This window comes from Rhinolophus sinicus, linkage group LG14, assembly GCF_036562045.2.
Source record: "Rhinolophus sinicus isolate RSC01 linkage group LG14, ASM3656204v1, whole genome shotgun sequence".
NCBI classification, from domain to species: Eukaryota; Metazoa; Chordata; class Mammalia; order Chiroptera; family Rhinolophidae; genus Rhinolophus; species Rhinolophus sinicus.
In genome coordinates this window covers 40,985,194-41,007,013 of record NC_133763.1, presented here as the reverse complement: position 1 = coordinate 41,007,013, position 21,820 = coordinate 40,985,194, and the positions used below count along the sequence as shown (strand labels likewise).

The 21,820-nt window shown below is 38.7% G+C and overlaps 1 protein-coding gene across 1 annotated transcript in view; it reads left to right on the top strand.

Annotated features, from left to right (window-relative positions):
* Window positions 1-1,513: 1,513 nt before the first annotated feature.
* Window positions 1,514-21,820, top strand: part of LOC109455149 (mitochondrial adenyl nucleotide antiporter SLC25A24) — a 35,179-nt gene continuing 14,872 nt past the window's right edge. The window contains exons 1-4 of the mRNA XM_019746516.2: window positions 1,514-1,930; window positions 10,935-11,061; window positions 14,418-14,505; window positions 20,393-20,504. Coding sequence (XP_019602075.1) covers window positions 1,748-1,930; window positions 10,935-11,061; window positions 14,418-14,505; window positions 20,393-20,504 — 510 coding nt within the window. The 5' untranslated portion in view covers window positions 1,514-1,747. The remainder of the gene's footprint in view (window positions 1,931-10,934; window positions 11,062-14,417; window positions 14,506-20,392; window positions 20,505-21,820) is intronic.

The window sequence follows — 21,820 nt, the reverse complement described above, 5'->3', positions numbered from 1 at the left end:
GAAAGGCCACATCTCCCAGTTTGCATAGCTGAAGGATTAGGACTCTATTTTCTCTGAAATCCAATGTCTCTTCCTGTCATGCAGGGTGGCCTGCGGGGTTTCAGCTCCTGCTCTGCACATAAGAACACAGGATGTGGCTGGGCCAAAAAGGAACACCTATGGAACCATAGGTAGGGGAGTCATACCACTATATTCTCACTGGCGGCATCCACCTTTCTGCAGTCCGCGCTTGCCAGCCAGTCACCATCTTCTTGCTAGCCCCCATTTTCTGTTAGCGTAGCCATGGCAGTTATGTTAGTGGCCAATGGCTCACTGGTTACAGCTGATGGCCAACCAGCCACAGCTGATGGTCAACCAGCCACAGCTGATGGCCATTTACTACCTGAGCCATCACCTTTCTATGTGAGGCCGAGAGCCTGGAAACTGCTCTCTGGGGCCCTGTCCCCACACTTCCCTTGTCCCTTTTTTTTTTTTTTTTTTTTTAAGATTTTATTGGGGAAGGGGAACAGGACTTTATTAGGGAACAGTGTGTACTTCCAGGACATTTTTTCCAAGTCAAGTTGTCCTTTCAATCTTAGTTGTGGAGGGCGCAGCTCAGCTCCAGGTCCAGTTGCCAGTTGCAGGGGGCGCAGCCCACCATCCCTTGAGAGAGTCGAGGAATTGAACTGGCAGCCTGTGGTTGAGAGCCCACTGGCCCATGTGGGAATTGAACCCGCAGCTTTCGGGGTTAGGAGCATGGAGCTCTAACCGCCTGAGCCACCGGGCCGGCCCCCTTGTCCCATTTTGTGCAGTAAGAAGTTCTGTCTTACCTGGGCAGCAAACCCCAAGCCTTGTAACTGCACCTATCTTGAGAGAAAGGGCCTGAGGTTTTTCTGACAAGTGCTGTTGGCAGATGCTCCCTATGATTTATCAGAGGCACATCATAGTAACCTGTAGAGAGAAGCAGTCCCTCTTTTTACCACTGCCCACCTGGATAGATGCTACGTTTTCTGCAAAAGACTCTTGAGTTCTACCTCTTTGGTTTTTCCCAATTTGTGATATAATTCACATATGACACTGTTACTTTTAGGTGTTCCTTTAAAAAAAAATTAATTGCCTTCAGATTTAATCCCTCCGTTTCTTCGAGCAGAATTCCTATCCCAGGTGTGCAATCACCCAAGTTCCTCATTTTTGTGAAGGGAAAACAGGCCCAGAGATGTGTAGTGTCTCTGGAGTCACAGGGAAGTCAGAGATCTGTGCGAGATAAAGATCTGCTAGACAAAGCCCCATTGGCCTAATTTCCAGGCTGAGAGAACTACCTCTGGGCAATGCGCCCAGGCTCCAAGCCAGAAGGGAAAGGGGGTCTTGAAGTTAAGTAACTTGAGCTCCAAACTGCCCCCGCTCCCCGCTCTTAATAATTGAAGCTGAAACCCACGACTTCTGGGGGCGTGCGCCCCTACCCGCACCCCCGACAGCTGGGATCGAGCAGCATTCTCTGCCCAGGCCCCACAACCGCTCCGGAGACCCACCCGCAGCCCTTCCACTTCCTGCCCGCCCTCGGCAGCGCGAGGCCCGTCCCTCCGCGCCTCTGGCGGAGGCTGGCGCGGGGCGAGCTCCTCCCCGAGCAGCAGCGGGCGCGGCCCCTCCCAGCGCGCCGACCGGGCTTGGGTGGGGTCTCGGCTCCTACGTCCTGCACATTACCAGGCCGGGGGCCGTCGCGCGGGCCCGGGTGACTCTCCTCGGCTGGGCCGCCCGCGCTACCAGGACCATGCTGCGCTGGCTGCGGGGCTTCGTGCTGCCCGCGGCGGCCTGCCAGGACGCTGAGCGGCCGACGCGCTACGAGACCCTCTTCCAGCAGCTGGATCGCAACCGTGACGGCGTGATCGACATCGGCGAGCTGCAGGACGGGCTCAGGAACCTGGGCATCCCCCTGGGCCAGGACGCCGAGGAGGTGGGTCGCTGCCAGGCCGCGGCCTGAGGGCCAGAAGGGCTGCGGGGACAGCGCGCTGTCAGCACCGAGGGCGGTGGCCCGCGGCTCTACTAGGAAGGAGGAGGAACTAGGACTTCAGCTCGCGAATGGGTTCAGACGCTCCGGAATGGGGCGCGCGGCCAGGTATCCTCAGCAGATGCGCGTCAGGATCTGAAAGGCTACGAGTATTTTTCCAGATAAAATTAGTGCCGTGAACACTCTGGCCCACTGTACCACGATACTTTTGGTCTGAACGTATCCCAGCTCCTTAACCTGCTTTTTTTTGCGCCTTTGCAAAACGTTTAATCAAACTTGAACTTTTTAGCTCTCAGATTTCAGTGGGCCCCAAATTCTGTAAAAAGGCTCACACTTTGTATCTCTTCGAAGCTGCTTTGTTACACCAGTTTTGTCTACTGTTTCAGATCTGTTTGAAAACCAGTCTTACGTTTCCCCCACCTCTCTGTGGAAGAGAGGCGACATTCCTCGGTTAAGACCTTCCTCTTGCCCTAAGTCCATGAGTTGACCTGAAGGGTTGGCCCATCTGTGAGCAATTTCAACTTCTCTGAGTCATTTCCATTATGACACTGAAGTTCAGCCCCCTGAGCAGGGCGCACATATTTGGAACTCTTCCAACTCCACTGAAACATAGGAGGGCACTTTGGCATGCCCTATCTCGACAGGGAAAGTGATTCACTTAAGAGCCAACAACTGTTTCATAGTTACGTATTTTAAGCTACTCATTCAATGTCTTTTGTAGTGACAGGTGCCTTCAGTTTACTGTTTCTTCTTGAGTCTGAGTTAGTAAGTTACGATTTTTAGGAAACTGCCCATTTTGACCAAGATTCATAATATCACTTATGATTTTTAAAAAGTGCTGACTTTATCTGTAGTTATGTTCTGTCATTCCTGATAGCTATCTTTCCCCCACTTCCTTTGTTGCCTTTGTTGCCAAAGGTTTGTCTAGTTATACTTTGAAAGAACCAAGTTTTGGTCCTTTTCGTTTTTTTCTTTTTTTATTCTCTCAATTTCTGTTTATTTCCTTCAGTTTTGCTCATTTACTTTTTCTAATTTCTTCAGTTGAATGCTTGATTCATTAATTTGAACTACAGTATCCCTTTAATCACTACTTTAACTGCATCCCACAAGTTTGTCCTTTTGTTATTTAGTTCCAGGTGTTTTCTAGTTTCCAATATGATTTTATCTCCAAGCCATGAATTATTTAAATGTGTGCTTTAAATTTCTAAATATATGCTGTTTTTGGTTAGTTCTTTGAAAATATGAATAAAATAACTTTTGGTAAGATTAAGAAAGAGAGAACTCCAAATCAGGAATAAAAAAATGTTTCCCAAAATTCATATAAATTATAAAAGAAATTGTATAAAACTGTGTGTATGCAAACACAGAACAGGATGGCAAATGTTTATCACTATATGTATTTTATACATATACGTAAAATATATCTTATACCTACCTACCTACATACATACACACAAACATAATGTGCTCATGCCAGGTATTAACTATTCCTAGCAGTCTTTTTTGACTGATACATTCTTCAATAAAAGGTTAAGAATGGTTATTTCTGCATGGTAGGAATTAAATTTTTTCTTTACAATTTCGTATTTTCAGTTTTTAAAAAATGAACGCATATTACATTTCTATGATTAGGAGAAAAAAGGGAGTTTAAAAAAATTTTTTTGTTTTTTGATAATTTCACCTCTTCTGGGATGAGCCTTGCTGGACCCCCCTCTACAGACGAACTGATCACGCCCTACTAGGTGTAGGCCTTTGTCTCACATGTCACTGCTGTTATAATTTTCAAACGGTATTGTTTTTATTTGTTGACGGTGCCCTTCACTAAGACCATGCATCTTGAGGACGAGGAGCCTGTCTTACTCATCTAAGCAAAAAGAAGAGAGAAAATTCACATTAAGTTCTCCTAGAACTCAGGAATGTCCGAATATGGAATGAGAGTGGAATGTAGTATGAGGAACAAGGATAGAGCAGCCATTACTCATTTCCCCATAACCATCCAGTAATCCTGTCGGCTTTTTAGAGTATTTTCTATCTCCTTTCTCTTCCTTCTCCCTCCCGCCCCCTTCTTGGTTGTTTTTCATCAGAGGCCACATTAGAGCATTGTAAAAGACAGTCCCAATGTTTGGGTGTCATTTGAGGTACTCTGAGGAAAAATAATTAGGGACATTAAAGGGTAGAGGAAATAATCTAAATTTTAATTTACTGAAATAGAAATCATGAGGGAAATAAACTGATGTGGTGAAGAGTCAGCAATTTTAGCTGAGTAATAAATATGTTATTTTGTTTCAATTTAGGCTTGGAAGACTGTGGGACAGTGTAGGGCCAAAAGAAAAACAAATCTGAATTTAGAATTAAGGCAATAAAATGAAAAAAGAGGATCTTGTCCAACAGGATTTTACAGACATTTTTTTCTTCCTTCTCAAATCTTGCCATCATGTTAGTGGCAACTCTTTTATTACTGTGTGGAGGAGAAAGCGGGACAGGTTTTGTAGCATTTGAAGGTATTCCTGTAGCCAAGTTCAGGGCTAGCTGATTAACAAATGTGTTCAGTTAGCCTGGGAAGTTATAAGCAGTTTTAAAGTTAAGTTGTTTGCCGTATTTTCACAGGCTCAGACTCTTACTGGACCTTTCTTAGGAGAGATTGAGTATCATTGGACTCTTAGAGCTGAGAGGATGACCAAGAGCAAGAAGTGAGGAAGCAGCTTAGAGTTCAAAGTTCCATACTTGTGCAAACTGACCATATAGTCTTGGTCAAGTCATTTAATCCCTTGCTTTACTTTCATTATTCTTAAAATGCAAATATCTTCCTTGCCGTCTGGACAGAGTTTTTCTCAAGATCACGTGTAACTGGATATGCAAGTGTATGTACAAAAACCTTTAAACTGTGATAACAGATGTACTACAAGGCCAGCTCCTTGAGGGCCCTCTGTCCCCATGGGTATCGAGTATATGCTGAAGGATTGGGCAGTGTCAGAGGAATAGTTGGACTGGGTGACATGATTTAAGGGCTCTTTTAACTGTCACATTCTATGATTTTTTTGACTCACTGTCTTTAAATTTCATATTCACAACTACAGATAGAATAGGATCACATACAAAAACAGTAGCTTAGCAATGTTTATTACTTTGAGTTGAATTTCTTTTCAGGGTTTCTCTCCATGAGATAATTTCTCCATTACAAAGGAGGATTGACTCCATTAGTGTCATTGACTCCATGACTTTATTACCTAAGGAAATAAATATGGAAGTCATAGAAGTGCATTTTTAAGGCATCGTGGCAGGGAAATTATGGTATAAGAAAAACAGTGGAATTCCAACTACATTTATGTCAGATGTTCTGAAATATATAACATCTGTATCTTTTGTGTTTTCTCCTGACTTATGAGGTCTGACAATTAAGTTTGCAAACTTGTTGCAACACTGTTGCTAACCTTTTTTGACAGAGGGATTATTCATCATGAATTTGTATCAACTGGACAAATAGTTAACCGAGATACCTACGTTTGAAAGATTTATGAAAACCACACAAGGATTTGTTGAGAAAGGTTGAAGCCTCACTCTGAAATGTGGACCATGGTATTTTCTATGTTAATTGGTGTAGTGTGTGTAAGAGTTACTATGATGCATTGTGGAATCAGTTAGGCCAGGGTTCAAATGTTTTCACCATTTGCTGCACTTGTGACCTTGAGTAAGCTATTTAATGCCTGGAAATCTCCAATGTAGACTAGGAATAGTAAGAGCAACCCAGTAACTTAGCACAAATATTAAACTCATTCAGTTCATGTTTTTGAATAGTGCTAGACTGTCCAATGCAGTGGGGATATAGTGGTGAATGAGAGAGACAGGGTCCCACAACTGTGTTCTCAAAACTTTCCCTGTAGGAGGCCTGTGTGTGTTGGATGGATGGCTAAGGGATAATTGAAAAGCAAATAATAAACAGATAATTTCAAAAAGTGGAAAGATCTAGTCAACACAAATAGTTTTATTAGATGAGACTGTCAGCTATGTTTTGCTCCCTGCTATCTATTAGTTCTGGAAAACGCTGTCAGTCTGTTCCTTATTACCCTGGCTGTGCCTTCTGTCTTTTCTACTTTGTCCGGTGGACTCTTGTGTCCTGCCTGGATGTCTGCCTTCTGTGACTTTGTGATGACCTGCCTTTGCTGCAGTGCACAGGGCATTCCCTGTGGACTGTTCAGTCCTCTTTTTTGGGATATTTTGTTCTTGATTGGGCCACAGCATCTCTTGTGAAACAGCGTTAGACATTTGCCACTGCTCCACAGCTCGGGGGAGCTGTTTATAGTGAAGACTCCAGTCGTGTTTCTGAGTAACCGTGGTGGAAACTCTTCCTAAAGGCAAACCCATGGGACATGTGATGGCCCTCTTTATTTTGTCAGCTTGATGTGATGAGTGAAAAGAGCAAGAAGTGACAGACGAGCGCTCGATTAAATTTTCTTTATGAATTTTTAAAAAGGAATTTATTTTTGGAGGCAGCAGGTTTAGGTTCACAACAAAATTAAGAGGAAAGTATGGAGAGTTCCCATATCTCTCCATCCCCCCATAGATGGGAAGCCTCTCCTAATGTTAATATCTGGCACCAGAGTGGCACATTTGTTACAATTGATGAACCTACAGTGTCACATCCTTGTCACCCAAAGTCCATAGTTTACCTTAGGGTTCAGTCTTGGTGTTGTCCATTCTGTGGACTAATGTATAAGGACATGTGTCAGTCTTTATAGTATTATACAGAGTATTTTCACTGCCCTAAAAAATGCTCTGTGCTGTCTATTCATCCTTCCCCCCACTCCCCAGATCGCTTGGCAACCACTGATCTTTTTATTGTCTCCATAGTTCTGCCTTTTCCAGGATGTCACAGAGCTAGAATCATACAGTTTGTAGCCTTTTCAGATTGGCTTCTTTCACTTAGTAATATGCATTCATGGTTCCTCTGTGTGTTTTCATGGCTTGGTAGTGCATTTCTTTTTAGCACTGAATAATATTCCATTGTCTGGATGTAGCACAGTTTATCTTTTCTCCTACTGAAGGACGTCTTGCTTGCTTCCAATGTTTGGCAGTTATGAGTAAAGCTGCTATAAACATGTGTGCAGGTTTTGTATGGACATAAGTTATATAAGTTTTAACTCCTCTGGGTAGATACCAAGGAGTGTGATTGGTGGATTGTACGGTAAGAATGTGTTTAGTTATGTAAGAACCTGCCAAACTGTCTTCCAAAGTCTCTATACCATTTTGCATTCCCACCAGCAATGAGAGTTCTTGTAGCTTTACATGAATTTTAATATTCACCTTCCCCCCCCTTGCCATTTTCCCGCCTCCCCCTCCCCACTCCGGTTCAAGCCGCTGTTTCTCAGTCTAGCTGTGTAGGACGCAGCTCCTTGGCCCATGCTGGTGTTATGAGCCTTGCGCTCCCCCGGCTGAGGCAGTTGGTCGCTGGTCATCTGTTGGCGGCTCCCGGCAGCTTATGCTGGCTGTGGGCTGCTCATGGCAGTCCAGCTCCAGGGAGAGCTGTTGTTCACAATCTTAGCTGTAGAGGGTGCAGCTCACTCGCCCCTGTTGGAATCCAACCGGTGACCTTGGCATTAGGAGCCTGGCGCTCCAACCCCCTGAGCCACGGGGCCAGCCCAATATTCAACGTTTTAAAGAGTTCTCTATATTAAGGAAAATGGATTCCATACAAAGTGGAGTTTTGACTGTGAAGCTGCATCTCCACGTTCCCAGGGGAGCAGCATGAGGGACCATATGTGTATACGTGTAGGGAAGACGGAGCTCTCTGTGCTTCTGGAGAGTGGGGATTAAGAAGGAGCCACAGATGTTGTTTCTGCGTGTCTCCTCACATTCTCTGGGTCTTCTCCTGACTTCTGCTCACTTTGCGATTATCCTTCCAAATGTGCTGCCAACATCTGTAAGGTGAGAGCTGGGCCTGTGTGGTTAGAGCAGCCTTGCGGGGCAGCTCCTGCAATGCGGGAGGAAGATAAGGAGCTGGGGACGAGGGAGGGGTTGGGGGTGGGGGGAGAATCACAGAAGGAAAGGCCCAAGTGGGCAGTTTTTTAATTAGGTTTTCAATTCCCAATCTTCACTACGACAGTTCTTAAGGGCCTCATCCTTAGAAGAATTCTTTGAAAGGTGTGACCAAACAACTGAAAAAAAAATAAAAGTTGGACCTCACCACTGGTCATTATGGCCTCACAGTCCCAACACTCCTACCCACGTTCCTCTAAAAGCTCTACGTGTACAGTCCTGTGCAGAGGTCCTTCTGGAAATTTTGGGGGAAAGGGTGTGAGTTGTCCCCTTTCGCCTCCTCCTGGAGTAGGGCAGGGACCAGGGTGTCTGATCAGCTGACCTGGGAGCGCAGCCGGAACAGGCACCCCGTCCAGGGCCAGGCCCCCAGTGTAGCCCCCACCGAGGCTCCAGGAGCCCCTCGCGCCTCTGCCCTGGAGCCGTTGCGAAGAGCGAGCTCCTTCCTGCGCTTTCCCTCGCGAAGGGGCTTTGTCTTTGGTGCTTCAGAGGGCGCTGCTGTCTTAGGTCTCTGCTGACTGGACTTGTGCTACGTAGAGAGATTCCCTTCCTCCCTCTTGCTTCCCCCTCTGGGAAACTCACGGGGGCCCGCGGTGTGGACCACCCCTACGGTAAGAGGCATCCCTAATGGACGCCCTCTACGAAGAACTCTTTTGGTACCTGGACCGTAATGAAGACGGGACCCTGGACATCCTTGAGATTCAGGAAGGCCTGGAGGATATAGAGGATTTTTCCTTCCGGGAGGAAGCGCAGGTGGGTCTCTGAGAGGCTGGTCAGAGAGATGATGGGGCTGGGAGCCCGGGAGAGGCCTTGGGTAGAGAGGAGTGAAGCCACATTTATATGTCCCTAACCTTGACCTGGGCTGCACTCTAGTCTTCAGGTCGATTACCAACCTTCCTGTATTAAGAATAACTCAACACAGCTCATACTTTTCTCAAACATTTTTCTCAGTTTTCTCCCTGATGGTAAGACGTCCAACTTCAAATTGCTCTCAAGATGTTGGCCGCAACCTTGTTTTGAGGGTCATCTTGTTTAATGTGCTCACCTGTTACTATAGCCTAGATGGGAACCGAGTTGGAAGATGCTCCCTCGCCACTTGGGACGTGTCCTTTAACTTGGAATTTCCAAAATCATAGCTGTTCACTAACATTTCTATTGACCACAATATCAAGTTTTTAGATGAAACTCAGTACCTAAATGGCACCCCAGAATGCGGTGACATTTTCTCTTGGATGATGCAAATCTCAGTATATGTGTTGAGTAATCAGGAAATAATTTCCAGATGAAAATCATCATCAATTTAATTTGTAAAAGGAATGAAATAGAAATAATTATTTTTCAGTGACGATACAAATGTATTTGCTTTTGAAACTAAGTGCTAATCAAAAGTATTTGAATCAAGGCTATTTAGGTTGCAGACAGAGAATCCTACTCACACTCTTCTAACAAAAAATGCTAGAATTCTTTGTATGTACATACACTGTATTAGACCAAGGAAGCACTTTATTCCTAGTTTGCTGGGAGTTTTTAATTATGAATGATGTTGAATCCATCAAACATTTTTCTGTGTTTATTAGGATGCTCATATGACTTTTCTCTTTTATTCGGTTACTGTTGTAAATTACAAGTTTTTTTTTTTTTTTCAGTGTTAACCTAACCTGGCATTACTGGAATACGAGATATGTATCTATATCTACATCTATATCTATATCTAGATATTTAGATATCTAGGTATTTATATCTATATAGTTATAGCTCCCATTTTATATGCTGTTATCTTTTATATATTGTTATATATTATTTTATATATAATATTGTCCGTTTTTTATATAGTATTACCCATTTTATACATTGTTAGATTTGATTTGCTAACATTTTATTTAGGATTTTTGAATCTATTTCACTAACGACATTGCTTATAATTTTCTTTCATGGGAATGTTTTTAAATTATAGATTAAATTTCTTTGATACTTATAGGACTACTCAGATTTTCTATCGATGTGTCAATTTTCAATAAGTTCTCTTTTTCTAGGCATTTGTCTATTTTATCTCAATTTTTGCACTTTTTGATACGTTGTTCATAATATCTTTAGATTCTATAATGTCTAATAATTTTCATTGTTACTTTCTGATGTTGGTTCTTTGCCAATTTCAGGGGTTTATCAATTTTATTGGTTTTTTTCCAATGGGCTATTTTTTGATATTGTTTATCCTTTCATTGGTATATTTGTTTTCTTTTGGATTACTCTTTACTCTTTATTTCTTTCCTTCTACTTAAAAAATTTTTTTTTCTAATTACTTAAGATTGAGGTAAATCTTAATAATGCTTCGTTGATTTCCAGCCTTTCTTCATTTCTAATTGTGTATTAAACCCATAAATTTTCCTCTAAGCTTTTGTTGCATCTCATGAGTTTCAGACCTTTTACTCTCTGAGTCCAGAACTTAGAAGTCTGACCATTACACCATCCTGCCACAATGAGGCATTATTTCCCCAGAAGAGCATGGCCATCAAATCAACAGAATTTGTAAGCTTTGAGCGGGTGATTGCGAGTGTCCTAATCAGCAGAAGGTTTATATTTTGGGTAGCAGTGGGATAAGGCTTACATTTAATAACAAATACCATAATTTTTATTTATTTCTCAAAGGCAATTATTTCTACTAATAAAGATAGACAGTTTGATATGACAGCTTTTTGTAAACATCATCTTTAGGAAAAGATTATTTAATTTTGAAAATAGAAGGGAAACTACTATTTAAATATTTAAATCACATGCTAGGTCAAGTGTTTTTCTTCTATCTTGGTATTTATGAAACACATGTCTTGTAGGAAAACAGCCAAGCTACTTGAAATACATGTACAAATAATTTAGTAGTTTAGCCCATATTAAAATGTCTCTCTCTCTCTCTTTCTTTCTGTAGAAAATTTTTACTACTGGTGATATCAACAAAGATGGGAAGCTGGATTTTGAAGAATTTATGAAGTATCTTAAAGACCATGAGAAAAAAATGAAGTTGGCATTTAAGAGTTTGGACAAAAATAATGATGGTGAGTCTTTTTTTCCATTCATCACCAGCTATGAAGAAGCACTTCTCATACTTTTAAGAGTCTAAAACAATGTATATTTAGTCTGTCTTTTTTTAGATAATAATTATTACTAGTGTAATACTTGTTTTTCTTAGTAATATAATTTTATATAGAATTTATGTTTTTAGTGAAGAACACTTATAGATAACTTTGTCCACTAAATTAAAAAACAATGAGTTTTAGGGCTGTTTGTATAAAATGTTAACTATGGAACATTATGCTGATTTGACTTAAAGCTGTGGGTTAAAAATAATTATCTTTCCTTGCTCTCTGGGCAAGAAGGATTTATTTTTGTTTTGCATATAGGCATAAATATTATACATTCTAATATTTAAAATATTTTCATATTATCTTTCATTTGATAGTTTTTTAAAAGAATTAATTTAGAGCAGATACTCTCTGATCCTGAAAATTAGGAAAAAAAATAGTAGATAGACATTTCAATATGTATATTCTGACTGGAATTATGGTTTCTCTATTTGATTAATAACTTGAAGTTACAGTCCCAGTTGTGTAGAGCAAAAAGCAAGGACCACAGTAGGAGAAAGAGAAGAGTCATGAAACCCTTATCACTAGAGGCAACCTTTGCTAGGAAGAGGGGATTTATTTTACAAAATTAGAATGCAGTCTCCAGCCCCTCCCTATGTATGAGTAGTCAGGACCATTTCATTCATAGACTTACAGAAACATCCATAGACAATATGTAATGAATGGGCATGGCTATGTTCCAATAAGACTTTATTTACAAAAGCAAGCAACAGGCCGTATTTGGTCAGAGGGTTATAGTTTACTGGCCCCTGGTTTATACTGAACATTAAGTTCAGTTCGAGTCAAGGCAGGTTCCTTCAAACAAACAAGCAACTAAATCCTTTGAATGGTTTTGAAGACTGTTCAAGTCTGTGACTCTCAGCCAGTAAGAGTTGAGTTTATGGTAGAAAGTAGTGCTATTGGAACACTTGCTATCTCCCATAACCTTACATTATCTACCCCCAAGTCTGGCCTTCATCCAGTTTTCTAGCGAAACCCTGTTCTTGCAACTTTACCTCTTCCCCGTAAACTTTCCTCCCATCCTGGACCCTGTACAATTCAGCTGCCGAGATAGGACTATCTGTCTAGTGTTAGGACAGGCAGTAGCGGGAGATGGCGCTACCTCACGACCATCTGCCAGGTAAGGAGAGGTCAGTCATCCCAGTATATAGGTTGTGCACATATCAGTGTCCATTTCAGGAAATTCTGAATGAACTAGAGGAAATAACTAACGATGAAATTTTATGATACATTTGTAGTAAATACAGTTTCCCCTTAATTTATCTTGTTTCTATATTTTTTAAAAAATTTATCATTACAGGTTCATGATTTGTTTATCAGACTTCGTTAAAGCAAAGCATGTGCAATCTAGCCTCATTATTTGTGGATTCTGTTTCTTTTTGCTTAAAAATTATAAAATAATTTTTCAATTAGTTGACAAACAATATTATATTAGTTTCAGGTGTACAACATAGTGATTAGACATTTATGTAACTTACAAAGTGATCCCCATAAGTATAGTACCCACCATAGTTATTACAATACTGACACCACACATAGTTATTACAATACTATTGACTATATTCCTTATGCTGAACCCTACATCCCCATAACTACTGAGTACTTCTTAATCCCTTTCCCTTTTTCACGCATCCTCCCAAGCCCCCTCCCAGGATTCTGTATTTGAGAACTTGGCTGCCTGCTGAAATTTAACCCCACAGTTAATCCTCATAGCGCTTTCACAGTCCTTCGTGGACATGCGCAGAGCAGTGAAACGTTTCGTTGCTTGACGTGCAATTTCTAGCTGAGGTAGAACAAGGTGATGCTCTGCTCTTTTGTTTCAGCTCTCGTACTTTAAAAAAGTGTTCTTCTTTAGTCTACTTAGTGACATTTTTTGTTCGCATTTTTGTGCTTTTTGTTGGTGATTTTGTTGTTTAAAATGGCTCCCAAGCATAATTCTGTCTAGAATTCCTAAATGTAAGAAGGCCATGATGTGCCGTAGGAAGAAAATGTCTGCGTTAGTAAGCTTCATTCAGGCATCAGTTATAGTGCTGTTGACTGTGAGGTCAGTGTTGAAGAGTCAATAATACATATTTAATAAGATGTCTTTAAATAAAAACACACATAAAACAAGATTTTGTATTGCTTGGTTGAGAAAAAATGTTGTGACCAGAGGCTCAGAGGAACCTAACCCTGTATTTCCCATAGGAACCAATGATTCAGAATTTGCTAATTCATTGTTCATGTAATGACCGTGAATAGTGAGAATCAAGGGTATCTCATTAAGAGTGCAATTATAAAGGAGAATATTCAGAGTGGTATTTAAGGAATGTCATTGCAAACAGATGGATTTCTCTAATGGTCCTTACATTGTTCAGATTCTCAGGCTGCTCCTTTGCTCTCCCCAGGATGCTCTTCAAACCCTGGCATTTCTTCAAAGTCCTTGCCTTAAATGAAGCCTTTCCTTTCACCACAAACAGTAATTTTTGTCTTGCTCTTTTCCTAGAGAACATTGCCATTAATACTGGTTTGGCATCAAATCCTCTCTTATGCTGCTTTGTTTCTTCCTGTCACATGCTGTTAGTCTTAGGAACCTCATGAGTCCATGAGCAGCTTGAGGGAATACAATATTACTCGCATTTATTGCTTATAGTTTCCCTTTTTTCTCTTCTGATTCTTCTCCTTCAGTATACAAACATGCTCTAATTTCTCCAATAATAATTTTCCCTTTCCCACCATCTTGTTATCCTTGTTCTCTGTATTTTTATTGCTAAATTTCTCAGAAGAATAGTCCACACTCTTTGGCTTCATTTAGTCATTTTCTACTTCCTTTTAACCCAGTGTAATACATATTTATGCATAATAAATGCCTAGTCACTTATGAAAATGTAGAAATGCATACTTTTAAAATTAATAGATCCTAGCTTAATTGAATTTACCTCAAAATCAGGGTATCTTGATTTGGATTTCAGTTCCGCTGCTTCTTAATGTTCCTTGGTAAAGCCACTTAGTCTCTCAGTCTCTTCTCCTTTAGAGGGAATATCATTATTTATCTACAAAGCAGTTATGATTTCTGAATGAAATACTGTATGTGCTTGTTTAATGTATTTGTTAAATTTTGAGTTGGTGTTGCAATATGTATTGAAGCAAATATAATTCTCACCTAAATTCATAATTTTACCTTAATCAGTTCAAGGCTTTCCCTTATAAAATTAGGAATTTGAGATTCATGATTTCTAAGGTTTTTATCAGTTCTGAGTCTGAGTTTATGTTGTTTTTATTTTTTAAAGGAAAAATTGAGGCTTCCGAAATTGTCCAGTCTCTCAAGATACTAGGTTTAACTATTTCTGAACAGCAAGCAATGTTGATTCTTCAAAGGTAAGCTTTTCAGCTGATTGACAGTGGGTTTCTTTTTAACTTTCATTTTCATATCCTGCATTAGAGAGCTATGTTTGTGTGTCTTAAAACCACTCCTTGCACCTCACCATTCCTCGCTCTGTATATTCAATATTTTTCTTCCCTTTTTCTCCCTTTTCATTTTGTATGAGCACATACATCCAAAGTGTAGGAATGGGAAATGTCAGCACAAATAGGACTCTTTCTTGTAGGGCCTGAAGGGGCATTGGAATGGCAGTGCGGTGTTAAATCTATAGAGAAGTCTAAGAGTTTTAGCGCTGCCATTTTTCCCATTTGGTGTCTAATGTGACAGTAAAACTTATTGTTTCAAGACAAGGAGTCTGGTGGAGTCATCATATTATTTAACTTACATGTGACTGGATAAGAGGGCAATTTCAAAGTTCTAGCTGACTGATGAAGAAACACCACAGATTTAAACTTTCAGAAAACAGATGTGCCAATCCGAACAGTTCAACTATTTCATAGGTCAGGCCTTTACAGACTTAATGTTTTATTTCACAGGATAGAGCAATAATCTCTGAAGTCTAAGTGCCCTTGAAGACTCTTTTTGTTACAAACACACCACAGGGACTAATTTTTTATTTTATTTTATTATGATAACAGAAAACAGATTCTTGTAAATGTTTTTAGTTTTCAATATTATCTAAAAAGTTTCTTCTGAATGGCTTTATTGTTGAATTTATCTCCTTTTATATATGCACCAGGGGCATTTTTCTCCTTTCTATCTGTCCAGAATTTATAAGCAGCTGCTCAATAGGAAGGCCTTGAGACTCAGAGCTCAACATGTTAACATTGGGTGAGAAAGTCTTTCCCGAGGAAATGAAAAACTATAGCACGAAAAGGAGATAGACAGCATTTGGACGGTAGGATATGGAGCATGTAACATTTTGCTTCCAAAGTCCCATTCTTGAAGGAAAGTGAAAGGTTTTTTGTTGTTTTTGCTGTTCTTTAGGCCAGAAGTTATATTCCTGTATTCCTTTTCATAGCTTTAAGACTAATGCAATTCAGTCATTTTTAGCATGTTCACAGAGTTGTGCAACCATTGCCACTATCTAATTTTAGAACATTTTCATCATCCCTAAAGGTTACCCTCGATCCATCTGCATTCCCTCCTTGTCCCGTGCAAGCCCCGCAACCACTGATTTACTTTCTGTCTCTATGGATTTGTCTATTCTGGACATTTCATATGAATGAAATCATATACTATGTGGCTTTCTGTGTCTGGCTTTTTTTCACTTAGCTAAGGTAGCTAAATTTATGTCAGATAAGATTATAAGGTATAAACAGATTTTGTCAGAAGACAGAGATTGTCAGATGAAAGAAAAAGTAAAAGAAAATCCTACTAACTAAAAATAAAGCAAGGGTAGCTAAATTAATATCAGATGAGATTATAAGGTAAAAATTATAATTTCACATTAATGAGAATAGCGTGTCATCACATCTTAAAATTCACCACAAAGACATAAAATTTTGTAAGCTGGTTGATAGAACTCCGGGCATAAATTGAAAAATCCATCATAGTAGAGAGAGATTTTAATATGCTCTTCCTGTATGTGATAGGTCAAGCAGAGAAAAAAATTTAGTCAAGACAGACAAGATTGAAATAAATAAGAAGCTTGATTTAATGGGCACATAATAGAACTTTGCACCAAAAAATTAGAAAAAATTTTTTTTCTTAGGTGTATATGGAACATATAAAAATTGATTTCACAGTAGCCCATAAACCCAGGCTCAACACATTTCAAAGAATTGATATCACAAAGACCACCTTCTTTGACCACAATGCATTAATTTAGAAGTCATTAACAGAAATTAGTTATAAAAATTCCAGTGATTTTTGAAATGATACACACTTCTCAATAACTTATGGGTCAAAGAACAAATCATTCATGGACATTCAAAACCACTTTGATTTAAAAAAATGAAAACATCACATAAAAAAGTATAAAGGGAGTCAAATATAGGGTGTCAGAAGGAGACTTGACTTTAGGTGGTGAAGAGACAGTGCAATATGCAGATGACGTGTTATAGAATTGTATACTTGACACCTATATAATTTTATTAACCCCAATAAAAAGATTTGTTCATTAAAAAAAGAACCTGTGAGATATAGCTAAGGTGGTACTTAGGGGGAATTTTATAGCCTCAAAGCATGTATTAGAAAAGAATTAAGGTGGAAAATTAACGTGTTAAGGAGAGATACCAGAATAACATCAAAGAAGGTAGAAAGGAGATAACAAAGATAGTGGAAATAAAAAAGCAAAGATACAGCAATAAGATCAACAAAGACAAACGATGGTTGTTGGAAAAGACAAATTTCGGGAAAGATTGATGAACTAAAAAGAAATGTAAATAAATGATGTTTGATTGCACATAGACACATCAGAAATTTTTAAAAGATAATAAAATAGTATGAATAATTTTCTGCCAATAAATTGGAAAACATATGAAATAGAAGAATTTCTAAAAAAATGTAATTTGCCAAAACTAAATCAAGAAATAGCCAATAGTACCTAAATAAAGACATTGCATTAGTAATTAAAAGTTTTCCCAGGAAGGAAACTTTAGCTCCAGGTGGTTCTTACAAACTATCAAAGAACAGAACTACAAGTATTTGTGGAGTGGATTTGTGGAAGTATTTGTGGATATCCAATCCATTCTGTGAGGCCATTATAAGCATAATACCAAAGGCACACAATTAACGAAAGAGGGAAATTACAGGCTAACACCATTTATGACATAAATGTAAATATTTTAAAGAAAAGATTAGCAAACCGAATTAGCTGTACATAAAAAACACAATATACCACAATCAATACTTTTGTAAGAACAACTTCAAAAATTTCATTAGAAGGCATTACAGAAGACTCAGTGCAGAAAAGATGTACCTTCTCTTCAAATTGATGATTCAGTGCCATTTAAAAATCTTCTTAGGCTGAGTCTCAAACTTCCATTGAAGAGCAAAGGCCCAAGAATAACCAAGACATTCTTTTTTATTTTTATTTTATTTTTTATTAGTTTCAGGTGCACAAAACAATGTAATAGTTAGACATTTGTCATTTATATCCCTCACATAGTGACAACTCCCCTTCCCCCATCCACTACCCCTCGGACATCGCACACAGCTATTGCATTTCTACTGTCTCTATTCCTAATGCTGTACTCCGTTTCTTGTAAATATATATATATATATATATATATATATATATATATGTAGTTGACATTCATTATTGTTCAGCTTCAGGTGTACAGTGCAGTGATCAGGCATCTACATCTTCCCTGAGGTGGTCTCCCTAATGAGACAAGTGTCCATCAGATACCCTAAGAATCTTACAACATTATTAATCACATTCCCCAAATTGACTTTCGTATCCCCGTGGCAATCTTGTGGTTACCGATTGTACTTTCTAATCCCCTCACCTTCCCCCTTATCCCCATCCCCCTCCCATCTAGCAACTCTCAGTTTTTCCTCTATGTCTCTGAGACTGTTTCTGATTAGTTCATTCATGTATTCTTTTCTTTAGATTCCACATGTAAGTGAGATCATATGGTATTTGTCTTTCTCTGTCTGACTTATTTCACTTAACATAATGTTCTCTAGGTCCATCCATATTGTTGCAAATGGTAAGATTTCATTCTTCCTTATGGCTGCGTAATACTCCATTGTATAAATGTACCACAGTTTCTTAATCCAGTCGTCTACCGATGGGCATTTCGGATGTTTCCATGCCAAGACATTCTTAAAGAGCCACAAGGAACGGGATGGGGGTGGTGGGAGGTAGGGAAGAGCTACCCTATTGGATATCAAGAGTTGTTATTAAGCTATAATTACGACAGTGGTATTGCTACACAAACTGACAGATCGACAAAAGGAACATCATAACCCAGAAACATACCCATCCATATTTGGGATTTGTCACAAGAGAGAAGTAGCTTTACAAATCAGTGGGAAAAGGAGAGATTGTTTAATAAATGGTGCTGGAGCTCCTGGTTATCCATCCATGCAGACAAAAATGAAATTGGATACCTACCTCATACCACACACAAAAATCAACCTAAATGTGAAAGTTAAACTATAATACTTTTAGGGGGAAAAAAGGAAATGTTTTTATGTCAATATAGGGAAGAATTTGTTAAAAACACACACAAAAGGCAGTAATCATAAATAAACAGATTGACAAATTCAGCTATAGTAAAATTAAGAGCATCTATTCATGGACACCATAAACAAAGTGAAAAGACAAGGAGAAGGTATTTGCTAATTTATAGCTTGACGGTTAGAATCAAGTGTGTAGAGAGCTATACATACCGTGTTTCCCCAAAAATAAGACCTAGCTGGAAAATGAGCTGTAATGCGTCTTTTGGAGCAAAAATTAATATAAGACCCGGTATTATATTATATTATATTATATTATATTATATTATATTATATTATATTATATTATATTATACCTGGTATTATATTATATTATAATATTGTATTGTATTATATTGTATTATATTATATTATATTATATTATATTATATTATATTATATTATACCCGGTCTTATAGTAAAATAAGACTAGATCTTACATTAATTTTCGCTCCAAAAGACGCATTAGAGCTGATTGTCTGGCTAGGTCTTATCTTTGGGGAAACATGGTATATAAGAAAAAGACACCCAGCCCTTTAGAAAAATGGGCAAAAGGCATGAACAGGCATTTCACATGGGGGAGAAATTCATAGCAAGTAAATAATGGTAAGAGATGCTCAACCTCATTAGTAATTTGAAAAGAAATACATTATAAACCCACAGTGAGACCATCTTATAAAAGAAGTTTGTCAGTACTATGTGTTTTATGGCTTTAAGCTACAGACTTTAGAATTCATTTATTCATTCAATAAATATTTACTTTGTGCCAGGCACTGCTCTAGACACTTTGGTCATGGTAGTGAATAAAATTTATAAAATCTCTTGCCATCTTTCTTCATAATTTTACACAAATTACAGAATAAATACAAAGTCTGGAGGCAACACCAAAACTGTTTTTCAGACACATTCATTAATTCAACAAATGAGCACTTTTTTTGTGCCAGCCACTGTAGGTGCCTGGTATACAGTAGTAACAAAGCAGTCAAAATATAGAGTTACAGGCACGATATAGTTACTCTTAGGAAAAAAACAGGTACAAATGGCATTGTTTCCAAGAAGCTTGTAAAACAAAAAAGTTAAATGAAAAATATCTAAGGCTACAGTATATTAATTTTAAATAAAAAATTTAAGTAAAAAGTTAAATGTTGCAGGTGAGGTATCAGGGTTTCTTCTTGCAGGTGAGGTATCAGTGTTTCTTCTTGACTCAAAAGACCCAATCACCAAGTTTGATTTTTGTTTTTCAATCGTTGCTAGTTTTCTCAGCTTAGAGAAATTTGGAGAAGGAAATTGATAGCATATTTTGAGTATATCCCAAAATCACGTCCAAATGTTACAATAGAACATTAAAAAATACCTTCCTGAGCCAGTGCAAGAAAAAATGGATCATAAATCATTCGTTCCTACCTTCCAATATTTTATCTTCCAAGTTTTGTGTTTGGTAGCTCATTGACTGCCAAAAGTAGTCTTTAGTGAGAGTTCTCTAATTTGGGAGTCCATTTTTATCTAAAAGATTAAAACTATCTAATAGATGACCAATGCTTGCTGCCATTTCCAATAACCTGTTGTGAATTGAAATTTTTTCACTTTCACAATTTTTTCACATAAGAATTAAGTTGGAAAAGAAACTGTCATTTTGCAAAATAGCCTGTAATGTTAGCTTTATTTATACAGTTGTTTTGTTCCTTGATTAGCTGCTGCTTCTTTTTTTTTCAGCATTGATTCTGATGGGACTCTGACAGTGGACTGGAATGAATGGAGAGACTACTTCTTATTCAATCCTGTTACAGACATTGAGGGAATTGTCCGTTTCTGGAAACATTCTACTGTAAGTACGCTTTATGTATTAATTTATACTTATTTGGAGTGGTAAGCCACAGCTACAGTTATCACCTGAGAATATTTTGTAACATTTACAGCTCAGGGTGCTCAGCCAACTCCCATCAGCTCCTTCACTTGTGAGTTCTTTTATTGCACGTATATTCAGAGTATCTTAAAATTCCCCAAGACTGCATAAATATTGCAGATGTAGTACGTTTTTTTGCTATTCTCAAAACTTAGAAGAGGTACTGCCTTCCAAAAGTCTTATGAAGATAAGCTGTCCAGCTTTTATTGGCATGTAAGTATTCTGCCATAGGAAGTGTGAAAGCCATCGGCTTTTACTGTTTATAGGTACTATGTTGCCTAAATTATCAGCACCTCAGCTTGCTGAGGATCTGTTTCCTTGGCGATTGACGAGGCCAAAGATCCCCTCTGAAACTTATGCTTCTTTAGTCAACTGCCTGGGTTTATCTCTGGCATAAGGCACTTGTAATTTTTGAAAGTTAAAAAAAATCCTTTTGGTTCGTCTGCTCAGTATTTCACACCTGTCTGTCTTTATTCTTCAAAACTTGCACATTTTAATTCATTAAATTACATTAATATTTTGCTGAGATGGTGGTGTACACGAAGTACAGTTTATTGTGCAATCTGCTCCTGAAACCAACAATAATTTTTTTTTTCCTGATGGGCTTGGCATCTGGACTTTTCATGGATTTTAGTAAGTTTTGTATGCACGGTATGAAGCCTCGAGTTCATGTTGCTACTAGTAACTATGCCTAAACGTACACAGAGCATTGTAGAATTATTGGTGATTAATGCCTTTTCAACTATGAGTGCACTACTATGTTAGTAGTCAGTTGCCTAGATAAATTTTATACTTATGTGAAGTTGTATTTACATAATCAAATTCTTACTGTATCTTTGGAGATAGTTGATAAGAGTATCCATTTTACTGAAAATGAAGAAAGAGTTTACTACTGTCACCCTAAGAACATCCAAACCTGTAGGGAATTATAATAAAAATGTATTTGAGCCAAACAGAGGCTATATCTGGAAGCAAGATTTCAACAGACGGGAATAAAAGCTTCGGATGATAACAGTTCGCAGTTTCTTTTTATGTGTTTGAAATGAAGGAGGGGGGTGTAAGGGAGATTACGTGAAGGTGGGAGGAATGGGATTACAGGATAGTTAAGATTATTTGCTCTCTTGAGGGGTTTGAAAGGGTGTTTCAAAGGTGTGTTAACCTAGATGCACAGAAATAGTGAACATTGCTTGCTTAAGGCAAAGATAAAACTTTTACTAAAGAAATTATATGCCTGGGGC